This window comes from Salvelinus fontinalis, chromosome 29 (assembly GCF_029448725.1).
Source record: "Salvelinus fontinalis isolate EN_2023a chromosome 29, ASM2944872v1, whole genome shotgun sequence".
Lineage (NCBI taxonomy): Eukaryota > Metazoa > Chordata > Actinopteri > Salmoniformes > Salmonidae > Salvelinus > Salvelinus fontinalis.
In genome coordinates this window covers 27,571,872-27,598,910 of record NC_074693.1, presented here as the reverse complement: position 1 = coordinate 27,598,910, position 27,039 = coordinate 27,571,872, and the positions used below count along the sequence as shown (strand labels likewise).

The 27,039-nt window shown below is 43.6% G+C and overlaps 2 protein-coding genes across 15 annotated transcripts in view; both read right to left on the bottom strand.

The window, feature by feature from the left end:
• Positions 1-27,039, bottom strand: part of LOC129827758 (protocadherin gamma-C5-like) — a 231,123-nt gene that overhangs the window by 87,304 nt on the left and 116,780 nt on the right. The window contains exon 1 of one of the 14 annotated variants that reach the window (XM_055888908.1): positions 24,017-26,593. The exons of 7 other annotated variants lie outside the window; for them this stretch is intronic. In XM_055888908.1, the coding sequence (XP_055744883.1) occupies positions 24,017-26,434 (2,418 nt within the window). In that variant the 5' untranslated portion in view covers positions 26,435-26,593. Of the gene's footprint in view, positions 1-23; positions 3,501-3,543; positions 6,135-10,343; positions 13,489-13,822; positions 16,459-16,893; positions 20,379-20,454; positions 23,927-24,016; positions 26,594-27,039 lie in introns of those variants that run through there. 6 more of the 14 variants (XM_055888906.1, XM_055888907.1, XM_055888897.1 and 3 more) reach the window with 6 other exon arrangements.
• LOC129827761 (protocadherin gamma-A11-like) lies at positions 6,911-10,273 on the bottom strand. The gene has a single exon (XM_055888923.1). It carries the CDS (start codon positions 9,431-9,433, stop codon positions 6,926-6,928), a length of 2,508 nt encoding a protein of 835 aa, XP_055744898.1. The 5' UTR covers positions 9,434-10,273; the 3' UTR covers positions 6,911-6,925.

Here is a 27,039-nt window from a genome sequence, read left to right as displayed (position 1 = left end):
AATGTAAGATCCAATAAACTCACCTCTAGTGGGGAGTCTGGTTCATCCAGGATGTTATTTTCACTCTGCATCCGCTGCATCGTCTCTGTAGAACTGGGGTCCATTATCAGAACGTTCTGACTACAGGGTCTGACGAACTTACAGTCACTCTTTCTGGAGTCAGTCGTCCTGCACACCTCGTAATTGTACACGTGCTGTAGAGTTCCTGTCCCCAAAGTGTCTGCGTAACGCGGTGGATAATACGGAATAACCGGGAGATTGGAATGATAGAGGACGCGAGACTGTCTCCATCTGTATATTTTCACTGATATAATAACCACTAAACATGTGATGAACAGAAATGAGACTACAGCCAAAGCCAAGACTAAGTAAAAAGTCAGGTTGTCATTGTAGTCCTTGTCGTGCGTAAAGTCAGTGAACTCCGAGAGCACTTCAGGGAAGCTGTCCGCCACCGCCACGTTAACATTGACTGTAGCTGAACGAGAGGGCTGTCCGTTGTCCTCCACTACAACAGTGAGCCTTTGTTTCACAGCATCTTTATCATTGACTTGACGTATAGTTCTTATTTCTCCATTCTGTAAGCCCACTTCAAACAGCGCCCTGTCTGTCGCTTTCTGCAGTTTATACGAGAGCCAGGCATTCTGTCCAGAGTCCACATCAACAGCCACCACTTTAGTGACAAGATAGCCCACATCTGCTGAACGAGGCACCATTTCAGCCACCAGAGAGCTGCTAGTCTGGACTGGGTACAGAACCTGAGGCGCGTTGTCATTCTGGTCCTGGATCATTAATTTCACAGTCACATTGCTACTGAGAGGAGGAGAGCCTCCGTCTTGCGCCTTAACCACGAGTGTAAGCTGTTTGATTTGTTCGTAATCAAAGGAACGTACCGCGTGTATAACCCCACTCTCTGCATTTACCGAAACATAAGCAGCCACAGGAGTCCCGTTGACGTCAGTATCCTCCAGAATGTAGTAAATATGGGAATTTTGATTGGAGTCGGTGTCTTTAGCTCTAACAGTAAATAGAGAGACGCCTGGAGAGTTATTCTCTGCGATATAAGAGTTGTACACGCGCCGTAGAAACACTGGGGCGTTGTCGTTGACATCAGACACCTTCAGGTGAAAGGTTCTCTTTCTTGAGAGAGGAGGCGACCCTGCGTCCGTGGAGACTACAGTTATGTTATGTTCTGACACGCTCTCGCGGTCTAAAACAGCATCGGTTACCAAGGTGTAGTAATTTCTTAAATTAGATTTGATCTTAAAGGGGATGTTTTGGTCTAGGCTACAGCTCACATGTCCGTTTTCACCTGAATCAAGGTCTTTAACGTTGATGATACCGATGGTTGTACCGGGAGGAGAGTCTTCAGAAATCGGACTCGTGAATGACATGACGCTTATAACAGGCTCATTATCGTTTTGGTCAATGACCTCAACAATAACTTTACTCGAATCCGTTAAGCCTCCCTGGTCCTTTGCTTCTATTCTCAGTTCAAACTTTTTCTCTTTTTCGTAATCAATCAACCCTGAAACGGATATTGTGCCTGTGGTTTCATTGATAGTCAACACATCAGCAAGACCACCATTCATGTCTGAAATAGAGTATACAATAAAACTATTCGTCCCGCTGTCTGCATCACTGGCATTTACGGTGGTAATATATGTGGTTTTCGGTGCGTTTTCCATCACAGTAGCCATGTACACTGACTGGTTAAACACAGGTGCGTTGTCATTGGCATCGAGGACAGTGATCTCTATATTTACAGTACCAGATCTCTGCGGATTTCCACCGTCTACAGCGATTAACTTTAAAGACAGACGAGGATGCTTTTCTCTATCTAACGGTTGCTGGAGGACCATCTCTGCATATTTTCTTCCATCGGCATTTGGATGTTGTTTTAGAATGAAATGATCGTTTGAACTTAAAACATACTCCTGTAGGCCATTAGATCCTACATCAGAGTCCTCTGCACTGGCCAACGCAAAACGCGCATCAATGACAGCGGATTCACTGATTTCTAAATTGATGTTATTTTTCTTAAATATTGGAGAATTATCGTTAATGTCCAGGATTTCTATAGTAACGTGATGAAGCTCCATTGGATGTTCTAGAATAATTTCGAAGCTGAAGCTACACGGTGTGATATCACCACAAAGCTGTTCTCGGTCTATTCTCTCACTCACGACTAGAATCCCTTTGTCTGTCTGCAGCTCTGTGTACTGAATGCTTTCTCCCGTCACGATACGGGCCCGGCCCGCTCGAAGCCTTTTCAGATCTAAGCCCAGGTCTTGAGCTACGTTACCGATAAGAGAGCCTGTCTTCATCTCCTCGGGAATGGAATACCGGATTTGACCACTCACAATGTGACTGAAATACAGGAGGAAAATAAGTACTTGCCACCGCAGTCCACAGCACAAACGCCATTTTAAGTATTTAGGTTGAAGGAATCCTTCCAATGCCATAGCCAACAAATAATAGATCCAACAGAAATATTCCTTTTTTCCTCAACTATTAGAAGAGTGATATTTGACTTATTTAAATCCAGGCTATTTTCACCGTCTTCTTTCGATATCTGTACAGATCAGAGCGAGTGTCTCTCTGTCGCGCCCCACCTCATATGAAGCGCAGTCTCTCCCTCTCCTCTGATAGAGCGCAGTGATAGGGGACGGGACCCTACAGATTGATAACACTGTACATAAACGATTTCACTGATCAACAGCGGCTCTCAGAGTCCAAAAAATGAACACACATTATATTTGAATCGGTAAAAACGTAGAAAATATTCAACAATTTACAGCACAAATTTGTTCCCAAAATATTACAACTAGCTAGTTGAAAACCCCTGTGCTAGGTGAAATCTAAATAAATTAAACGTTAAATGACTATAATACTTGGACCAGTAAGGCAAATAGCAATAATTTGATACTAAATTATGCTACACTATCCTCTTAGCAATAGATTCGAACGTGCGTAAAAACATTTCCGTGGATCCACCATCCAAAGTATTATTGAACAACATATTCAGTACGAAAGTGGGTTGGTTATTGACAAGCAGTTAACACTGCTCAAGGGACTCCATAGTGACTCGTTGTCATAACACTGCCGTTGGAACAAAGGAGAGCAGTGTGAGCGAGCAGAGCAGACCTCCGCTGCGATCAAGAGAGAAGTGGCGCTGTCCACAGAGAGTGTTGCTGAAATGGCCACACAGCCCACATTGCTGCTATTGTGATGAAAACAAATCAGTGGGTATACCTTCAAAGCAAAAACTAACCAATAAACAAGTAATTGCTTCTATTGTAGCTATTAGTTTGCTAACGTCGAAACCACAGTCTAAAAACTCAAGTGGCAGTGAAATTCTATAAAAGCCAAAGCTAACCACAACTACTAACCACAACTAACAGCTGGTTTGAACAAATACTGTTAACCGCAGAAAAATGAAGTAGGCACAATAGGTCAAATGGTTACAAAGGACACTTTGAAAAAGTATTGAAAATCTATATTCCAACACAATGAGCAATACTGTTGAATCTCCAACACACTCACCTCTAGTGGGGATTCTGGTTCATCCAGGATGTTATTTTCGCTCTGCATCCGCTGCATCGTCCCTGTAGAACTGGGGTCCATTATCAGTACGTTCTGACTACAGGGTCTGACGAACTTACAGTCACTCTTTCTGGAGTCAGTCGTCCTGCACACCTCGTAATTGTACACGTGCTGTAGAGTTCCTGTCCCCAAAGTGTCTGCGTAACGCGGTGGATAATACGGAATAACCGGGAGATTGGAATGATAGAGGACGCGAGACTGTCTCCATCTGTATATTTTCACTGATATAATAACCACTAAACATGTGATGAACAGAAATGAGACTACAGCCAAAGCCAAGACTAAGTAAAAAGTCAGGTTGTCATTGTACTCCTTGTCGTGCGTAAAGTCAGTGAACTCCGAGAGCACTTCAGGGAAGCTGTCCGCCACCGCCACGTTAACATTGACTGTAGCTGAACGAGAGGGCTGCCCGTTGTCCCCCACTACAACAGTGAGCCTTTGTTTCACCGCATCTTTATCAGTTACTTGGCGTATAGTTCTTATTTCTCCATTCTGTGAGCCCACTTCAAACAGCGCCCTGTCTGTCGCTTTATGCAGTTTATACGAGAGCCAGGCATTCTGTCCAGAGTCCACATCAACAGCCACAACTTTAGTGACAAGATAGCCCACGTCTGCTGAACGAGGCACCATTTCAGCCACCAGAGAGCTGCTAGTCTGGACTGGGTACAGAACCTGAGGCGCGTTGTCGTTCTGATCTTGAACGAATATGTTGACACTCACATTGCTACTGAGTGGAGGAGATCCTCCGTCTTGCGCCTTAACCACGACTGTAAACTGTTTAATTTGTTCATAATCAAAGGAACGAACCGCATGTAAAACTCCAGTTTCAGAGTTAATAGATATATAAGTAGAGACTGGAGTTCCACTGACCTGCGTGTCCTCCAAGAGGTACGAGATTCTAGCGTTTTGATTCCAGTCCGAGTCCCGCGCGCTGACAGTAAATATGGACATTCCAGGAGAGTTATTCTCTGTGACGTAAGCAGAGTATACGCGCTGGTGAAACAATGGGGCGTTGTCATTTACGTCAGAGATTCTAAGGTGTAATGTCCTGGTGCTAGAGAGTGGAGGCGAACCAGAATCTGTCCCTGTTATGGTGATGTTATATTCCGGTATCGTTTCTCTGTCAAAACCTATATCAGAGATCACATTATAATAACTACTTAACGACGACTGAATTTTAAATGGAAGGTTAGTATTTATAGAGCATGTAATCTGTCCGTTTCTCTCTGAATCAGCATCTTTAACATTTATAATAGCAATAGTGGTGCCAGGAGGAGCATCTTCAGACACAGGGCTGGAGAAGGACATGACGTTTATAACTGGTGCGTTGTCATTCACGTCTAGAACCTCAATAACAACTTTACTGGAGTCTGTTAAACCACCCTGATCCTTTGCCTCTACTCTGATTTCATATTTATTATCTTTCTCATAATCTATCTGACCGGAAACAGAAATGGTCCCAGTCGCCATATCAATGTTAAATATGTCAACTGTATTGCCTTTCAATTTCGACAAATAGTAAGATATTTGTCCATTTGATCCACTGTCTGCATCGCTGGCATTTACGGTTGTGATATAAGTGCCTTTTGGAGCATCTTCCATCACAGTAGCCCTGTAAAGTGACTGGTTAAACACAGGCGCATTGTCATTGGCATCGAGGACAGTGATCTCTATATTTACTGTGCCAGATCTCTGCGGATTTCCACCGTCTACAGCGATTAGCTCTAGAGAGAGACGAGGATGCTCCTCTCTATCTAACGGTTTCTGGAGGACCATCTCTGCATATTTACTACCGTCCGGATTCGCATGTTGTTTCAGAATGAAATGATCATTTGGGGTTAAAATATAATTCTGAAGGGCGTTGAGGCCTACATCGGGATCCACTGCACTCTCTAGCAGAAATCGCGCACCAACATTAGCCGATTCACTGATTTCAAATGGTATATTTTGTATTGGAAAAGCAGGAGCATGGTCATTTACATCCAATACTTCTACAGTCACGCGATGAAGCTCCATTGGATTTTCTAGAATAATTTCGAAGCTGAAGCTACACGGTGTGACGTCGCCACAAAGCTCCTCTCGGTCTATTCTCTCACTCACGACTAGAATCCCTTTGTCTGTCTGCAGCTCTGTGTACTGAATGCTTTCTCCTGTCACGATACGGGCCCGGCCCGCTCGGAGCCTTTTCAGATCTAACCCCAGGTCTTGAGCTACGTTACCGATAAGAGAACCTTTCTTCATCTCCTCCGGAATGGAATACCGGATTTGGCCACTGACAACATGACTGATATACAGGAGGAAAATAAATACCTGCCACCGCAGTCCACCTAAACGCCATTTTACGCATATAGGTTGAAGGAACCGTTCAGAAGCCATATCCAAGAATACAACAAATCCAACAAAAGTATTCCTTATACCAGATCCTGAAACGGCGAGTTAAGGGGAGAGTAATAAACGAGATATTATCTTAATCCAGGCTATTTTAACCGTTCTATTGTATTTGTAATCTACATGTACCAGAGCAAGTGTGTCTCTTCCGCGCCCCACCTTATATGAAGCGCAGTCTCTCTCTCTCCTCTGATAAAGCGCAGTGATAGGGGAGGGGACGCCACTGACTGACAACACTGGACAGAAATTATTTCACTGATCAACAGCGGCCCTTAGAGTCCACGACATGAACATCAGATTAAATGTGAACATAAATCGCTTCAGAAAAAATGCAATACTTTACAGATATACTTTTTCAAATTTATATTAAATCAAGTGCAAAGTGATATCTAAATAATTGCACCGTTCAATTACTAGAATATTATGACCAGCAGGGAACATAGTAATCATAAGATACTAAAACATGCCCTATCCTCTCAGTCCTAGAATGGATCGTGCGTAAAAACATGGTCATGTGTCCGCTGTCCAAACCATGACTGAAAATACACTCAAATACCTTTCTAGAGAGTTATTTCGTTCCCATTGCGTGGGCTACACAAGGCTGAGACTCTATAGACACTTTTCATCAATACACAGCAGTTCAACAATGGATACTTTGTGTGAGAGAGCGGAGCATACCTCTGTTGCTGACTGACAGAAGTTGCGCTGTCCAAAAAGAGTGGTTCTGAAGTTCCATTTTAGCGCCGCAGCGTAACGATTGCAGCGCTTCGTCACATACATTCTAAATAACATTCTACAAACTCAGCAGGCATAGGCCTACTATGAATGTCACAGCTTTAATAAAAAGTAAAATATGACTTGGCCATATAAAGTTCACCGTAGATACAGAATAAAGTGCACATTTTAGAGATGTATTCCATCAAGATGTGGTATATTATTCAACATCAGCTAAACTCACCTCTAGTGGGGAGTCTGGTTCATCCAGGATGTTCTGTTCACTCTGCATCCGCTGCATCGTCCCAGTAGAACTGTGGTCCATTATCAGAACGTTCTGACTACAGGGTCTGACGAACTTACAGTCACTCTTTCGGGAGTCAGTCGTCCTGCACACCTCGTAATTGTACACGTGCTGTAGAGTTTCTGTCCCCAAAGTGTCAGCGTAGCGCGGTGGATAATACGGAATAACCGGGAGATTGGAATGATAGAGGACGCGAGACTGTCTCCATCTGTATATTTTCACTGATATAATAACCACTAAACATGTGATGAACAGAAATGAGACTACAGCCAAAGCCAAGACTAAGTAAAAAGTCAGGTTGTCATTGTACTCCTTGTCGTGCGTAAAGTCAGTGAACTCCGAGAGCACTTCAGGGAAGCTGTCCGCCACCGCCACGTTAACATTGACTGTAGCTGAACGAGAGGGCTGTCCGTTGTCCCCCACTACAACAGTGAGCCTTTGTTTCACCGCATCTTTATCAGTTACTTGGCGTATAGTTCTTATTTCTCCATTCTGTAAGCCCACTTCAAACAGCGCCCTGTCTGTCGCTTTATGCAGTTTATACGAGAGCCAGGCATTCTGTCCAGAGTCCACATCAACAGCCACAACTTTAGTGACAAGATAGCCCACGTCTGCTGAACGAGGCACCATTTCAGCCACCAGAGAGCTGCTAGTCTGGACTGGGTACAGAACCTGAGGCGCGTTGTCGTTCTGGTCCTGGATGAAGATGGTGACAGTCACATTGCTACTGAGTGGAGGAGATCCTCCGTCTTGCGCCTTAACCACGACTGTAAACTGTTTGATTTGTTCATAATCAAAGGAACGAACCGCATGTAAAACTCCAGTTTCAGAGTTAATAGATATATGAGTAGAAACTGGAGTTCCACTGACCTGCGTGTCCTCCAAGAGGTACGAGATTCTAGCGTTCTGATTCCAGTCAGAGTCCCGCGCGCTGACAGTAAATATGGACATTCCAGGAGAGTTATTCTCTGTGACGTAAGCAGAGTATACGCGCTGGTGAAACAATGGGGCGTTGTCATTTACGTCAGAGATTCTAAGGTGTAATGTCCTGGTGCTAGAGAGTGGAGGCGAACCAGAATCTGTCGCTGTTATGGTTATGTTGTATTCTGGTGTCGTTTCTCGATCAAAAGTTAAATCAGTGATCAAATTGTAATAATTTGTCATAGATAATTTGATCTTAAATGGGAGGTTCGTATCTATAGAGCATGTAACCTGACCATTCCTCTCAGAATCGACGTCTTTAACATTGATTATCGCAATAGTTGTTCCCAGAGGAGAATCTTCAGACACAGGGCTGGAGAAAGACATGACGTTTATAACAGGTGCGTTGTCATTTATGTCAACTATTTCTATGACAACTTTACCGAGGTCTGTTAACCCTCCTTGGTCTTTAGCCTCAACTCTAATTTCATATTTCTTGTCTTTTTCAAAATCTATTTGTCCAGCTACAGATATTTTGCCAGTTGTCCTGTCAATTTGAAATATATCTGCTAAGTTCCCCTTTAAATTAGAAAACGAATAAGTAACTAACCCATTCGAACCACTGTCTGCATCGCTGGCATTTAAGGTTGTGATATAGGTCCCTTTCTTTGCGTTTTCCATTACAGTAGCCCTGTACACTGACTGGTTAAACATAGGCGCATTGTCATTGACATCTAGGACAGTGATGTCTATATTTACTGTGCCAGATCTCTGCGGATTTCCACCGTCTACAGCGATTAGCTTTAAAGAGAGACGAGGATGCTCTTCTCTATCTAACGGTTTCTGTAAAATCATTTCGGCAAACCTTCTACCATCAGTATTCGCATGCTGTTTCAGAATAAAATTGTCATTCGGGGTTAAAACATAATTCTGTAGACCGTTAACACCTACATCATGATCCTCAGCACTCTCCAATACAAAACGAGATCCTAGAGTGGCGGATTCACTGATTTCAAATTTGATGTGATTATTCGGAAAAATAGGGGCATGATCATTTACATCCAAAATTTCCACAGTAACACGATGTAGCTCCATTGGCGTTTCCAGTATGATTTCGAAGCTGAAGCTACACGGTGTGATATCACCACAAATCTGTTCTCGGTCTATTCTCTGACTCACGACTAGAATCCCTTTGTCTGTCTGCAGCTCTGTGTACTGAATGCTTTCTCCTGTCACGATACGGGCTCGGCCCGCTCGGAGCCTTTTCAGATCTAACCCCAGGTCTTGAGCTACGTTACCGATAAGAGAACCTTTCTTCATCTCCTCCGGAATGGAATAGCGGATTTGGCCACTGACAACATGACTGATATACAGGAGGAAAATAAATACTTGCCACCGCAGTCCACAACACAAACGCCATCTTAGGCATTTAGGTTGAAGGAATCCTTCCAATACCATAGCCAACGGATAATACATTAGACACGAATATTCCTTATACCGCATCCACAGAAACGATGATCAAATAGAACAGAGATTGTTGACTTTTATTTTAATCCAGCCTATTTCAAAAGTCCCCTCCGTGTATCCATAGATCAGAGCAAATGTCTCTCTGTCGCGCCCCGCCTCGAATGAAGCGCAGTCTCCCCCTCTCCTCAAGTAAAGCGCAGTGATAGGGGAGGGGACTCTACTGACTGACAACACTGGACAGAAATTATTTCACTGATCAACAGCGGCCCTCAGAGTCCAAAACCCCAGATAACATGAACAATTTAGAACTGTGTAGAAATTATGAAATAATTTACAGCACAACTTGTTTTACAAATAGGTAGTTAAACATCGTGCTAGGTGCAACATATTTGAATACAACTTTCATGTAGTACAATACTTTGACCAGCGGGGAAAATAGTATGATTTGATACTGAAACATGTCACCCAAAAAAACATTCCGTGCATTAAAAACATTCCCATGGGTCCGCTCTTTAAGTCATTACTAAACAATACAGTGAGATAACCGAGTCATTTTCTTGCGATCAACACCGATCCAACTGATTCTACGGGCACACTACAGCAAAGTAAATGTTGATCAAGCAGGACAAGGGATAGCACACTGTGTGAGAGAGCGGAGCAACCCCCTCCTCACCACCACAGAAGTGGCGCTGTCCACCTCGAGTGATGCTGAAATGAACTTACCACATGCAGTCTTACTGAGTACAATGTCACCTTTTACAAACTCACATAGCGTGCATACTATAAAAGCCAAGACTAACCAAAAATGATTTAAGCTTATAATGTTGACTAAAGAGATATGGCATTACGTAACCTAAAGACAGGAGAGCACAATAGCTGATCGGGTTAAAAAGGAAACATTGGAGAGATGAATTACGACACAAGGTACTATATTATTTAAACTCACCCCTAGTGGAGAGTCTATTTCATCCAGGATGTTATTTTCGCTCTGCATCCGCTGCATCGTCCCTGTAGAACTGGGGTCCATTATCAGAACGTTCTGACTACAGGGTCTGACGAACTTACAGTCACTCTTTCTGGAGTCAGTCGTCCTGCACACCTCGTAATTGTACACGTGCTGTAGAGTTCCTGTCCCCAAAGTGTCTGCGTAACGCGGTGGATAATACGGAATAACCGGGAGATTGGAATGATAGAGGACGCGTGACTGTCTCCATCTGTATATTTTCACTGATATAATAACCACTAAACATGTGATGAACAGAAATGAAACTACAGCCAAAGCCAAGACTAAGTAAAAAGTGAGGTTGTCATTGTAGTCCTTGTCGTGCGTAAAGTCAGTGAACTCCGAGAGCACTTCAGGGAAGCTGTCCGCCACCGCCACGTTAACATTGACTGTAGCTGAACGAGAGGGCTGCCCGTTGTCCTCCACTACAACAGTGAGCCTTTGTTTCGCAGCATCTTTATCATTGACTTGACGTATAGTTCTTATTTCTCCATTCTGTAAGCCCACTTCAAACAGCGCTCTGTCTGTCGCTTTCTGCAGTTTATACGAGAGCCAGGCGTTCTGTCCAGAGTCCACATCAACAGCCACCACTTTAGTGACAAGATAGCCCACGTCTGCTGAACGAGGCACCATTTCAGCCACCAGAGAGCTGCTAGTCTGGACTGGGTACAGAACCTGAGGCGCGTTGTCATTCTGGTCCTGGATCATTATTTTCACAGTCACATTGCTACTGAGAGGAGGGGAGCCTCCATCCTGCGCTTTAACAACCACTGTAAGCTGCTTGATTTGTTCATAATCAAAGGAACGAACCGCATGTAAAACTCCAGTTTCAGAGTTAATAGATATATAAGTAGAGACTGGAGTTCCACTGACCTGCGTGTCCTCCAAGAGGTACGAGATTCTAGCGTTTTGATTCCAGTCAGAGTCCCGCGCGCTGACAGTAAATATGGACATTCCAGGAGAGTTATTCTCTGTGACGTAAGCAGAGTATATGTGCTGGTGAAACAATGGGGCGTTGTCATTTACGTCAGAGATTCTAAGGTGTAATGTCCTGGTGCTAGAGAGTGGAGGCGAACCGGAATCTGTCGCTGTTATGGTGATGTTGTATTCCGGTGTCGTTTCTCTGTCTAAAGCTACGTCTGAGATCAAATTATAATAACTACTTAACGACGACTGAATTTTAAATGGAAGGTTAGTATTTATAGAGCATGTAATCTGTCCGTTTCCCTCTGAATCAGCATCTTTAATATTTATAATAGCAATAGTGGTGCCAGGAGGAGCATCTTCAGACACAGGGCTGGAGAAGGACATGACGTTTATAACTGGTGCGTTGTCATTCACGTCTAGAACCTCAATAACAACTTTACTGGAGTCTGTTAAACCACCCTGATCCTTTGCCTCTACTCTGATTTCATATTTATTATCTTTCTCATAATCTATCTGACCGGAAACAGAAATGGTCCCAGTCGCCATATCAATGTTAAATATGTCAACTGTATTCCCTTTCAATTTCGACAAATAGTAAGATATATGTCCATTTGATCCACTGTCTGCATCGCTGGCATTTACGGTTGTGATATAAGTGCCTTTTGGAGCGTCTTCCATCACAGTAGCCCTGTAAAGTGACTGGTTAAACACAGGCGCATTGTCATTGACATCTAAGACAGTGATCTCTATATTTACTGTGCCAGATCTCTGCGGATTTCCACCGTCTACAGCGATTAGCTTTAAAGAGAGACGAGGATGCTCCTCTCTATCTAACGGTTTCTGGAGGACCATCTCTGCATATTTACTACCGTCCGGATTCGCATGTTGTTTCAGAATGAAATGATCATTTGGGGTTAAAATATAATTCTGAAGGGCGTTGAGGCCTACATCGGGATCCACTGCACTCTCTAGCAGAAATCGCGCACCAACATTAGCCGATTCACTGATTTCAAATGGTATATTTTGTATTGGAAAAGCAGGAGCATGGTCATTTACATCCAATACTTCTACAGTCACGCGATGAAGCTCCATTGGATTTTCTAGAATCATTTCGAAGCTGAAGCTACACGGTTTGACGTCGCCACAAAGCTCCTCTCGGTCTATTCTCTCACTCACGACTAGAATCCCTTTGTCTGTCTGCAGCTCTGTGTACTGAATGCTTTCTCCCGTCACGATACGGGCCCGGCCCGCTCGGAGCCTTTTCAGATCTAACCCCAGGTCTTGAGCTACGTTACCGATAAGAGAACCTTTCTTCATCTCATCCGGAATGGAATACCGGATTTGGCCACTGACAACATGACTGATATACAGGAGGAAAATAAGTACTTGCCAACGCAGTCCACAACACAAATGCCATTTTATGCATTTAGGCTGAAGGAATCCTTCCAATGCCATAGCCAACAATGAAGAAATCCAATACAAATATTCCGTATAATGGATCCTCAGATACCGCCAACAAACAGAAGAGTAATATTCAACGTAATTTTTCAATACAGCCTATTTTCGTGTCCCCTTTGTTTATCGGTAACATGTATGTATCAGAGCGATGGTGTCTCTGTCTCGCCCCGCCTCATATGAAGCGCAGTCTCCCCCTCGCCTCTGTTTGAGCGCAGTGATAGGGGAGGGGACTCTACTGACTGACAACACTGGACAGAAATTATTTCACTGATCAACAGCGGCCCTCAGAGTCCAACATATTTACATCAAAAACCTTTCGGAAATAATTTAACACAGTACAGGATTATTTCCTTTCTAAACTGATCCATATACAAACCACTAGCTAAACACTTCACTTTCTGCAATCTAAATAAATTAACGTTCATAACTACAATTATATGACAATTTTATAGCCTACTAAAGAATACCACTATCCCATCAAACTCAGATTGGATCGTGTATAACAATTACTCCATGGAATAGTCTTCCAACCCATGCCTCAACATTACAAACTATTACCTATGCATGTTGAAAGTAATATGCTTCGTAAAGGCTCAAATCTATAGCGACATTTGGTCAATAGACAGCGGTAAGAACCAGGGATAAAACACAGTGTGAGAGAGCGAAGCAGCCCTCTGCTCCTATAAAGACAGAAGTGTCGCTGTCCACACAGGTTGGTGCTGAAGCAACATTGCAGCACTACAGAGTTACAAATAAATCACAAGCACTAACGCTCAGTTCGAAATAGGCTACATTTCTAAAAACACAGCACACGTACAACACGAACCTAAAACATTTTATAGGTTACTAAAACAATACGTAATCCTTGATTTACTGCTATAAAATAGAGAAGAGAGAGAAACCCAACTTCTGAGATACCGATAAAAAAGAGCAAGGAACCAGGGTAAAACAGTTGAGAAAAAATTATACAAACAAACATATTGTAAATATGTACTCCAACAAAATGAGCTACGTTATTTAAACTCCAATAAACTCACCTCAAGTGGAGAGTCTGGTTCATGCAAGATGTTCTGTTCACTCTGCATCCGCTGCATCGTCCCTGTAGAACTGGGGTCCATTATCAGAACGTTCTGACTACAGGGTCTGACGAACTTACAGTCACTCTTTCTGGAGTCAGTCGTCCTGCACACCTCGTAATTGTACACGTGCTGTAGAGTTCCTGTCCCCAAAGTGTCTGCGTAACGCGGTGGATAATACGGAATAACCGGGAGATTGGAATGATAGAGGACGCGAGACTGTCTCCATCTGTATATTTTCACTGATATAATAGCCACTAAACATGTGATGAACAGAAATGAGACTACAGCCAAAGCCAAGACTAAGTAAAAAGTCAGGTTGTCATTGTACTCCTTGTCGTGCGTAAAGTCAGTGAACTCCGAGAGCACTTCAGGGAAGCTGTCCGCCACCGCCACGTTAACATTGACTGTAGCTGAACGAGAGGGCTGTCCGTTGTCCTCCACTACAACAGTGAGCCTTTGTTTCACAGCATCTTTATCATTGACTTGGCGTATAGTTCTTATTTCTCCATTCTGTAAACCCACTTCAAACAGCGCCCTGTCTGTCGCTTTCTGTAGTTTATACGAGAGCCAGGCATTCTGTCCCGAGTCCACATCAACAGCCACCACTTTAGTTACAAGATAGCCCACGTCTGCTGAACGAGGCACCATTTCATCCACCACAGAGTTAGTAGTCTGGACTGGGTACAGAACCTGAGGCGTGTTGTCGTTCTGGTCAAGGATGCTGATTTTGACTGTGGTATTGCTGCTGAGAGGCGGGGAGCCTCCATCTTGAGCTTTAATATAAATCTCAAGCGATTTAGTTTGCTCATAATCGAAGGAGCGCACCGCTTGGATGGCACCTGTCTCTGCATTAACAGAGATGTAGGACGATATCGGATTCCCATTAAATTGAGAATCTATGAGCACGTAGGACATGCGTGCGTTCTGACCCCAATCTGAGTCGTGAGCCTTCACAGAAAACACTGACACCGCCGGAACGTTGTTTTCCATCACAGTGGCAGAGTATAAGCTCTGCTCAAAAACGGGCACATTGTCATTAACGTCTGAGATTCTCAGTGTGATGGTTTTGCTGGCCGAGAGGGGCTGGGTACCCTCATCTACAGCGGTGAATGTAATGTTATATTCGGCATTACGCTCTCTGTCCAAAACACCATCTGTCACAAGGGTGTAATAGCTCTTCAGAGACGACTGGATGGCAAACGGGATCTTGGTATTTATCGAACATTCTACCTTACCGTTTTTACCAGAATCTATGTCTTTGACATTTATTATAGCCACGGTTGTGCCACTGATCGAATCTTCAGATATTGGACTCGAGAATGACGTTAGTGTAATCAAGGGGACATTGTCATTCACATCAATAACGTCAATAATTACTTTTGTGGAGTCCATTTGTCCTCCTTGGTCTTTAGCCTGTAAACCGAGTTCATATTGCTTATTCTTTTCATAATCAATTTGGCCAGTAACTGTTATTTTGCCTGTATTTTCATCTAAAGAAAATAATTCTGCGACGTCAGGAGGTACACGAGCGAAATGGTAAGTGACATGACCGTATGGACCCTCATCTGCGTCAGTGGCACTTACAGTAGTCACTACAGTGCCTGTGGCTGCATTTTCGGTTACCGACGCTTTAAAAATCGGATGCATAAAAATGGGGCCATTATCATTGGCATCAAGCACAGTTATGTGTATTTTAAGTGCTCCAGATCTCTGCGGGTCCCCACCGTCCACAGCAGTCAAGGTGAGAAGCAGGTTATCCCTTTTCTCTCGGTCTAAAGGCGCAAACAGATACATCTCCACATATTTGCTGCCATCGGGACCAGTCTGGATTTTAATGCTGAAATGATCGGTAGGGTGCAAGGTGTAGCCTTGCAGTGTATTGATACCGACATCTGGGTCTGTCGCACTCTCCTGTAATATCCTCGTACCCGGCAGAGTAGACTCTGAGATTTCTATTTTAATTTCTTTTTCAGTAAAGAAGGGCGCGTTGTCGTTAACATCTAGTATTTCCACCACAATGCTAAGCAGCTGCATAGGATTCATCATAATCATCTCGAAGCTCAAGCTGCAGGGCGATGTCTGCCCGCATAGCTGCTCCCTGTCTATCCTCTCTCCTACGACCAGGGTCCCTTTGTCTACATCCAACCTGATATACTCGCTGCCATCGCTGCCAACAATGCGAGCGCCACCCGATTTCATTCGTTTAGCGTTAATTCCTAAATCCTCCGCCACATTTCCAACAAACGAGTCCTTTCTCATCTCCTCAGGGATAGAATAACGAATCTGCCCGTGAATAATCTGGGCGAGGAAAACAAGAATAAAGGCCTGTACTTGCCGTTTAAGCGAGCCTCCATTTCTGGCAGAACCCGTGGCCTCAAACCAAATCATCGAATTCCACATGGTAAAATGTCAAATAATACCAGACAAGCTATATCCAAATTCGATTAAACACAACTGGTCACTGTTGAAACTCTAAGCTAGAATCAATCAATGTAAAAGCTCATGTCGACAAAAAAAGGATAGTGAAAAAAAGAGCGCATTCGTGCTGAGCCCTCACTCTCTGACATCCTGAGGGAATATGGGAGGTACTGAGGAGGGTACAGCAGTGTTCACATCGGTTCATATGATTTTAAGACCAACAGCGGCCCACAGAGTCCGACATGAAAATAATTGGTAGTCACTCAATATAAAGACGTGAGAAACGCATGTAATCATATTCTCTAAATTATCAACGACAAATTTTCTTCAAGTATTACAAACAACGAAACAGTTATTTGAAGGAGAAAGACCACAACGGGAAAGATGATGTAAACGGCACACATCACTTTACGATTTATCCTTCAAACAATGATTAATAACCTGGTTCAAAACACCAAGAGCACAATACCAGCATAACACCTTTCACCCATACCACAAGACGACGTTATGTGACATTTCAACATTCTCTGATGTTTTACTATCAGACTTTGGACATATTGATGAGATGTATTTCAATGCAATATGCTATAAGTTAAACTCATTAAACTCACCTCTAATGGAGAGTCTAGTTCATCCAGGATGTTCTGTTCACTCTGCATCCGCTGCATCGTCCCTGTAGAACTGGGGTCCATTATCAGTACGTTCTGACTACAGGGTCTGACGAACTTACAGTCACTCTTTCTGGAGTCAGTCGTCCTGCACACCTCGTAATTGTACACGTGCTGTAGAGTTCCTGTCCCCAAAGTGTCTGCGTAATGCGGTGGATAATACGGAATAACCGGGAGATTGGAATGATAGAGGACGCGAGACTGTCTCCATCTGTATATTTTCACTGATATAATAACCACTAAACATGTGATGAACAGAAATGAGACTACAGCCAAAGCCAAGACTAAGTAAAAAGTCAGGTTGTCATTGTACTCCTTGTCGTGCGTAAAGTCAGTGAACTCCGAGAGCACTTCAGGGAAGCTGTCCGCCACCGCCACGTTAACATTGACTGTAGCTGAACGAGAGGGCTGCCCGTTGTCCTCCACTACAACAGTGAGCCTTTGTTTCACAGCATCTTTATCAGTTACTTGGCGAATAGTTCTTATTTCTCCATTCTGTGAGCCCACTTCAAACAGCGCCCTGTCTGTCGCTTTCTGCAGTTTATACGAGAGCCAGGCATTCTGTCCAGAGTCCACGTCAACAGCCACCACTTTAGTGACAAGATAGCCCACGTCTGCTGAACGAGGCACCATTTCAGCCACCAGAGAGCTGCTAGTCTGGACTGGGTACAGAACCTGAGGCGCGTTGTCATTCTGGTCCTGGACTAATATTCTAACAGCGACCACTGAACTGAGAGGTGGAGACCCTCCATCACGGGCAGTGACGTTGATTTGAAACGACTTGATTTGTTCATAATCGAATGACCTAACAGCATGGATGGCGCCATTTTCTGAATTTACTGAGACGAAAGAGGAAGCAGTCACCCCGTTAACTTGTTTATCATCGAGAAAGTAGGAGACGCGGGCATTTTGACCCCAGTCAGCATCACTCGCTCTCACTGAGAATATAGAAAACCCTGGCGAGTTGTTTTCCTGAATAGACTTACTATATACATGTTGATCAAACTTGGGTGGGTTATCATTCACATCTGATACTTTAACAGTTATGTTCTTATTGCTGGAGAGAGGCGGAGTCCCTTCATCTGAAACTGTGATGGTGACGTTATACTCAGACACGGTTTCTCTATCCAATGTGCTTTCAGTGACTATTGTATAATAATCCGTTAACGATGACTCTATTTTGAACGGAATATCTGCGTTAATAGAGCAAAGAACGACACCGTTGCCGTCTGAGTCTGCGTCCTCTACATTAATAACAGCTACAGTGGTACCAGGGGGGGAGTCCTCGGGAATCGAATTAGAAAATGACATGAGTTGTATTGTGGGGACATTGTCGTTCTCATCAATAATTTGAATGACAACCTTGCACGTATCAGAGAGGCTACCACTATCTTTTGCCAAAACATTTAATTGATAATATTTTGTCTTTTCAAAATCCAGTTTTCCGACCACGTTAATCTCTCCAGTAGCCACATTAAGCTCAAACAGCTCCTTCGCCTCTTTAGCAACATGAGCGATGGAGAAAGTGACCTCTCCATTCACACCCTGGTCTGCATCATTTGCACTAACGGTGGTTACAAACGTACCAACATGGGAATTCTCATTCACATTAGCTTTGTAAACGGGCTGGCCACAAACTGGTGCGTTGTCATTCACATCCATGACAGTAATATCGATGCGGACAGTGCCAGATCTCGGAGGCTCCCCGCCATCAGTCGCAGTCAGCACCAGCGAAAGCGTCTCCTGTTTCTCCCTATCTAACGGGTTTTGCAGGATCATCTCGACGTATTTAACTCCATCTGGTTGGCTGTGCACCTCTAATTTAAAATGATCTGTCGGTTTTAGAGAATAATTCTGTATACCGTTAACACCAACGTCCGGGTCGACGGCGCTCTCCAGAGAAAAACGTGCCCCGGACACGGCAGATTCACTGATTTCCAAATTGATTTCATCCTTTGGAAAGGATGGTGTGTTATCGTTAATGTCACGAACCTCTACTGTAACTCGATATAACTGAATGGGGTTTTCTATGATAAGCTCAAAGCTGAAGCTACAAGGCGTAGTCTGTCCGCAGAGCTCCTCTCGGTCGATTCTCTCTTTAACAACGAGGAGTCCTTTGTCTCGGTTCAGATCTACATACTGTCGTGCTCCTTTTGTTATAATGCGAGCTTTACCTGACACTAGTCTCTTCACCTCCAAACCCAAATCTCTACCAATGTTTCCAACGATCGACCCCTCTGACTGCTCCTCGGGTATGGAATATCGTGCCTGCCCAGTTACAGAATCTAGGGCGCACAGACAAAGAATGAAAAACAGTACTTGCCACCCGCCTCTGCGCCCTGTCGACCTCCAGTTACCCATTCCAACGAATAAAATCAGATCACCCTTATATTTACTGTTTTTGGTTGTATAATATCGATCATCAGCACATCCAGAAATGATAAAAAAATCGACTGTATTTCCCAGAGAAACGAAATAAAATAATCCGTGAGGATGTTAATACCAAGAGCTCTCCGTCCGTTTGAGAAGGTCTCTGTGTGCGTCGATCAGTAACAGATAATATAGGATGGGCCACTGCGCCACCCAGAGAGATAAATAACGTGCAGAGACTATCATTGATCAACAGCGGCACTCAGAGTCCGAACACGGCAAACGCACTATAGAAACGATGCTACAGTATCCAAATGTGTTACACAAAACGTCAACCAATAATCAATGACGCACAACGCAAGCCAGGTAAGATGTTAATGCAAAACCGACTATTGACAACTACAGCATTTTCAATGTGCTTTAGGAAAAATAGAATTCACACATAGCTACAAAATAGGATACAAAATGTAATGTATAAACTAATCGAATATATTTTAGAATGTGTCAGGCTACTATAAACATAGCACAACCTAACAACAACGGTCTAAGGCTTCATCACCAGGGAAGTGGACAGCGACAGTGCGTATGTTGCACAGGTAATATTCCCAATTAATATGTGATCTTTCCTCTCACTAACTAATCATCAATGCAATAGTGTTTTACCGGCTACCTAAAAGTTTGAGAATTGTATACTGTTTAGCCTAGTTATTTTTACGCATGAAGTAGGCCTAAATCACATACAATTACACTCGTTCAAAAGACAACAGTTAAAAGGAGGCAATGCATACACCGTAGTGGGTGTAACAGTCCTATGCTCGCTATCAAGACAAAACAGACGCTGTCCTACATCGAGAACGTGCTGAAAAATCCGCACAACGCTACACCGTTCTATAACTTGGCTTTAATACTCTGTTTGAAATTATTTTCTGGAAATTCAGCAGACATACTACACAAATCAGAGCTGATCAAAAACCATGTTTGATTTCGTTACAATAAAATATATACATAACCTTTGATTTACCAAAAATAAGAGAGATGATGAGAAAAGGAGCCTCGAGTCTCCCGAACAAAATAGCTGAAACATAACGACTTAAAAAAAACTGCAAGACAATGGCTTTGCTACAACAAACTCACCTCTAGTGGAGAGTGTGGTTCATCCAGGATGTTCTTTTCGCTCTGCATCCGCTGCATCGTCCCTGTAGAACTGGGGTCCATTATCAGTACGTTCTGACTACAGGGTCTGACGAACTTACAGTCACTCTTTCTGGAGTCAGTCGTCCTGCACACCTCGTAATTGTACACGTGCTGTAGAGTTCCTGTCCCCAAAGTGTCTGCGTAACGCGGTGGATAATATGGAATAACCGGGAGATTGGAATGATAGAGGACGCGAGACTGTCTCCATCTGTATATTTTCACAGATATAATAACCACTAAACATGTGATGAACAGAAATGAGACTACAGCCAAAGCCAAGACTAAGTAAAAAGTCAGGTTGTCATTGTAGTCCTTGTCGTGCGTAAAGTCAGTGAACTCCGAGAGCACTTCAGGGAAGCTGTCCGCCACCGCCACGTTAACATTGACTGTAGCTGAACGAGAGGGCTGCCCGTTGTCCTCCACTACAACAGTGAGCCTTTGTTTCACAGCATCTTTATCAGTTACTTGACGTATAGTTCTTATTTCTCCATTCTGTAAGCCCACTTCAAACAGCGCCCTGTCTGTCGCTTTCTGCAGTTTATACGAGAGCCAGGCATTCTGTCCAGAGTCCACGTCAACAGCCACCACTTTAGTGACAAGATAGCCCACGTCTGCTGAACGAGGCACCATTTCAGCCACCAGAGAGCTGCTAGTCTGGACTGGGTACAGAACCTGAGGCGCGTTGTCGTTCTGGTCCTGGACTAATATTCTGACAGCGACCACTGAACTGAGAGGTGGAGACCCTCCATCACGGGCAGTGACGTTTAATTGAAACGACTTGATTTGTTCATAATCGAATGACCTAACAGCATGGATTGCGCCATTTTCTGAATTTACTGAGACGAAAGAGGAAGCAGTCACCCCGTTAACTTGTTTATCTTCGAGAAAGTAGGAGACGCGGGCATTTTGACCCCAGTCAGCATCACTCGCTCTCACTGAGAATATAGAAAACCCTGGCGAGTTGTTTTCCTGAATAGACTTACTATATACATGTTGATCAAACTTGGGTGGGTTATCATTCACATCTGATACTTTAACAGTTATGTTCTTATTGCTGGAGAGAGGCGGAGTCCCTTCATCTGAAACTGTAATGGTGACGTTATACTCAGACACGGTTTCTCTATCCAATGTGCTTTCAGTGACTATTGTATAATAATCCGTTAACGATGACTCTATTTTGAACGGAATATCTGCGTTAATAGAGCAAAGAACGACACCGTTGCCGTCTGAGTCTGCGTCCTCTACATTAATAACAGCTACAGTGGTACCAGGGGGGGAGTCCTCGGGAATCGAATTAGAAAATGACATGAGTTGTATTGTGGGGACATTGTCGTTCTCATCAATAATTTGAATGACAACCTTACAAGTATCCGTAAACCCTCCGTTGTCCCTCGCTTTCACGTTTAATTGATAGTTTTTTGTATTTTCAAAATCCAGGTTTCCTACCAATTTGATTTCCCCTGTATCCACGTTGAGCTCAAACAGCTCCTTCGCCTCTTTAGCAACATGAGCTATGGAGAAAGTGACCTCTCCATTCACCCCTTGGTCTGCATCATTTGCACTAACGGTGGTTATCAAAGTCCCTTTTGGGGAGCTCTCCTTAACGTCTGTTTTATAAACGGGTTGACCACATACTGGCGCATTATCATTGGCATCCAGCACGGTAATATGGATGCGGACAGTTCCAGTTCTCTGAGGCTCGCCTCCGTCAGTAGCAATAAGCATCAGAGACAGAGTCTCCTGTTTCTCTCTGTCTAGGGGGGTTTGCAGAATCATCTCAATGTATTTACCACCGTCGGATTGGCTGTGCACCTCTAATTTGAAATGATCTGTCGGTTTTAGTGAATAATTCTGTATACTGTTAACACCAACGTCCGGGTCGACGGCGCTCTCCAGAGAAAAACGTGCCCCGGACACGGCATATTCGCTGATTTCCAAATTGATTTCATCCTTTGGAAAGGATGGTGTGTTATCGTTAATGTCACGAACCTCTACTGTAACTCGATATAACTGAATGGGGTTTTCTATGATAAGCTCAAAGCTGAAGCTACAAGGCATAGTCTGTCCGCAGAGCTCCTCTCGGTCGATTCTCTCTTTAACAACGAGGAGTCCTTTGTCTCGGTTCAGATCTACATACTGTCGTGCTCCTTTTGTTATAATGCGAGCTTTACCGGACACTAGTCTCTTCACCTCCAAACCCAAATCTCTACCAATATTTCCAACGATCGACCCCTCTGACTGCTCCTCGGGTATGGAATATCGTGCCTGCCCAGTTACAGAATCTAGGGCGCATAGACAAAGAATGAAAAACAGTACTTGCCACCCGCCTCTGCGCCCTGTCGACCTCCAGTTACCCATTCCAACGAATAAAATCAGATCACCCTCATATTTACTGCTTTTGGTTGTATAATATCGATCATCAGCACATCCAGAAATGATTTTAAAAATCGACTGTATTTCCCAGAGAAACGAAATAAAATAATCCGTGAGGATGTTAATACCAAGAGCTCTCCGTGCGTTTGAGAAGGTCTTTGTGTGCGTCGATCAGTAACAGATAATATAGGATGGGCCACTGCGCCACCCAGAGAGATAAATAACGTGCAGAGACTATCATTGATCAACAGCGGCACTCAGAGTCCGAACACGGCAAACGCACTATAGAAACGATGCTACAGTATCCAAATGTGTTACACAAAACGTCAACCAATAATCAATGACGCACAACGCAAGCCAGGTAAGATGTTAATGCAAAACCGACTATTGACAACTACAGCATTTTCAATGTGCTTTAGGAAAAATAGAATTCACACATAGCTACAAAATAGGATACAAAATGTAATGTATAAACTAATCGAATATATTTTAGAATGTGTCAGGCTACTATAAACATAGCACAACCTAACAACAACGGTCTAAGGCTTCATCACCAGGGAAGTGGACAGCGACAGTGCGTATGTTGCACAGGTAATATTCCCAATTAATATGTGATCTTTCCTCTCACTAACTAATCATCAATGCAATAGTGTTTTACCGGCTACCTAAAAGTTTGAGAATTGTATACTGTTTAGCCTAGTTATTTTTACGCATGAAGTAGGCCTAAATCACATACAATTACACTCGTTCAAAAGACAACAGTTAAAAGGAAGCAATGCATACACCGTAGTGGGTGTAACAGTCCTATGCTCGCTATCAAGACAAAACAGACGCTGTCCTACATCGAGAACGTGCTGAAAAATCCGCACAACGCTACACCGTTCTATCACTTGGCTTTAATACTCTGTTTGAAATTATTTTCTGGAAATTCAGCAGACATACTACACAAATCAGAGCTGATCAAAAACCATGTTTGATTTCGTTACAATAAAATATATACATAACCTTTGATTTACCAAAAATAAGAGAGATGATGAGAAAAGGAGCCTCGAGTCTCCCGAACAAAATAGCTGAAACATAACGACTTAAAAAAAACTGCAAGACAATGGCTTTGCTACAACAAACTCACCTCTAGTGGAGAGTGTGGTTCATCCAGGATGTTATTTTCGCTCTGCATCCGCTGCATCGTCCCTGTAGAACTGGGGTCCATTATTAGTACGTTCTGACTACAGGGTCTGACGAACTTACAGTCACTCTTTCTGGAGTCAGTCGTCCTGCACACCTCGTAATTGTACACGTGCTGTAGAGTTCCTGTCCCCAAAGTGTCTGCGTAACGCGGTGGATAATACGGAATAACCGGGAGATTGGAATGATAGAGGACGCGAGACTGTCTCCATCTGTATATTTTCACAGATATAATAACCACTAAACATGTGATGAACAGAAATGAGACTACAGCCAAAGCCCAGACTAAGTAAAAAGTCAGGTTGTCATTGTAGTCCTTGTCGTGCGTAAAGTCAGTGAACTCCGAGAGCACTTCAGGGAAGCTGTCCGCCACCGCCACGTTAACATTGACTGTAGCTGAACGAGAGGGCTGCCCGTTGTCCTCCACTACAACAGTGAGCCTTTGTTTCACAGCATCTTTATCAGTTACTTGACGTATAGTTCTTATTTCTCCATTCTGTAAGCCCACTTCAAACAGCGCCCTGTCTGTCGCTTTCTGCAGTTTATACGAGAGCCAGGCATTCTGTCCAGAGTCCACGTCAACAGCCACCACTTTAGTGACAAGATAGCCCACGTCTGCTGAACGAGGCACCATTTCACCCACCAGAGAGCTGCTAGTCTGGACTGGGTACAGAACCTGAGGCGCGTTGTCGTTCTGGTCCTGGACTAATATTCTAACAGCGACCACTGAACTGAGAGGTGGAGACCCTCCATCACGGGCAGTGACGTTTAATTGAAACGACTTGATTTGTTCATAATCGAATGACCTAACAGCATGGATGGCGCCATTTTCTGAATTTACTGAGACGAAAGAGGAAGCAGTCACCCCGTTAACTTGTTTATCATCGAGAAAGTAGGAGACGCGGGCATTTTGACCCCAGTCAGCATCACTCGCTCTCACTGAGAATATAGAAAACCCTGGCGAGTTGTTTTCCTGAATAGACTTACTATATACAGATTGATCAAACTTGGGTGGGTTATCATTCACATCTGATACTTTAACAGTTATGTTCTTATTGCTGGAGAGAGGCGGAGTCCCTTCATCTGAAACTGTAATGGTGACGTTATACTCAGACACGGTTTCTCTATCCAATGTGCTTTCAGTGACTATTGTATAATAATCCGTTAACGATGACTCTATTTTGAACGGAATATCTGCGTTAATAGAGCAAAGAACGACACCGTTGCCGTCTGAGTCTGCGTCCTCTACATTAATAACAGCTACAGTGGTACCAGGGGGAGAGTCCTCGGGAATCGAATTAGAAAATGACATGAGTTGTATTGTGGGGACATTGTCGTTCTCATCAATAATTTGAATGACAACTTTACAGGTATCAGTAAACCCTCCGTGGTCGCTCGCCTGAACATTTAACTGATAATTTCTAGATTTTTCAAAATCCAGTCTTCCTACCACCTTAATCTCCCCTGTATCCACGTTGAGCTCAAACAGCTCCTTCGCCTCTTTAGCAACATGAGCTATGGAGAAAGTGACCTCTCCATTCACCCCTTGGTCTGCATCATTTGCGCTAACGGTGGTGATCAAAGTCCCTTTTGGGGAGCTCTCCTTAACGTCTGTTTTATAAACGGGTTGACCACATACTGGCGCATTATCATTGGCATCCAGCACGGTAATATGGATGCGGACAGTTCCAATTCTCTGAGGCTCGCCTCCGTCAGTAGCAATAAGCATCAGAGACAGAGTCTCCTGTTTCTCTCTGTCTAGGGGGGTTTGCAGAATCATCTCAATGTATTTACCACCGTCGGATTGGCTGTGCACCTCTAATTTGAAATGATCTGTCGGTTTTAGTGAATAATTCTGTATACCGTTAACACCAACGTCCGGGTCGACGGCGCTCTCCAGAGAAAAACGTGCCCCGGACACGGCAGATTCACTGATTTTGAAAATGATTTCATCCTTTGGAAAGGATGGTGTGTTATCGTTAATGTCACGAACCTCTACTGTAACTCGATATAACTGAATGGGGTTTTCTATGATAAGCTCAAAGCTGAAGCTACAAGGCGTAGTCTGTCCGCAGAGCTCCTCTCGGTCGATTCTCTCTTTAACAACGAGGAGCCCTTTGTCTCGGTTCAGATCTACATACTGTCGTGCTCCTTTTGTTATAATGCGAGCTTTACCGGACACTAGTCTCTTCACCTCCAAACCCAAATCTCTACCAATGTTTCCAACGATCGACCCCTCTGACTGCTCCTCGGGTATGGAATATCGTGCCTGCCCAGTCACAGAATCTAGGGCGCACAGACAAAGAATGAAAAACAGTACTTGCCACCCGCTTCTGCGGCCTGTCGACCTCCAGTTACCCATTCCAACGAATAAAATCAGATCCCCCTTATATTTCCTTCTTTGATTATATAATATCGATCATCACTAAATCCACGCAAAAATAGAAAAAAGCAACTGTATTTCCCAGAGAAACGAAATAAAATAATCCGTGAGGAAGTTAATACCAAGAGCTCTCCGTCCGTTTGAGAAGGTCTCTGTGTGCGTCGATCAGTAACAGATAATATAGGATGGGCCACTGCGCCACCCAGAGAGATAAATAACGTGTAGAGACTATCATTGATCAACAGCGGCACTCAGAGTCCAAACACCGCAAACGCTCTGCAGAAACTACACTATCCACATGTTTCACATGCACCAAAATGTGAATCTGCATTCAATAACGCACAGCCCATGCAAGGTACGATGTCATAGAAAAAAACAAGAATTGAAAACAAAAGTATTTCTTGTGCTTCAGGAAGAAAAAACATGTATATAGATAGCTACACAGGAAGACCGAAATAAGGAAATGTATAACTATTCGAATCAATCTCTGAATGTGTCACGCTACTGTAAATGCACTATAAGCAACACCGAAGAGCAACGTCTGAGGGTTCAGCACCAGGACCGTGGACAGAGACAGATCGCTT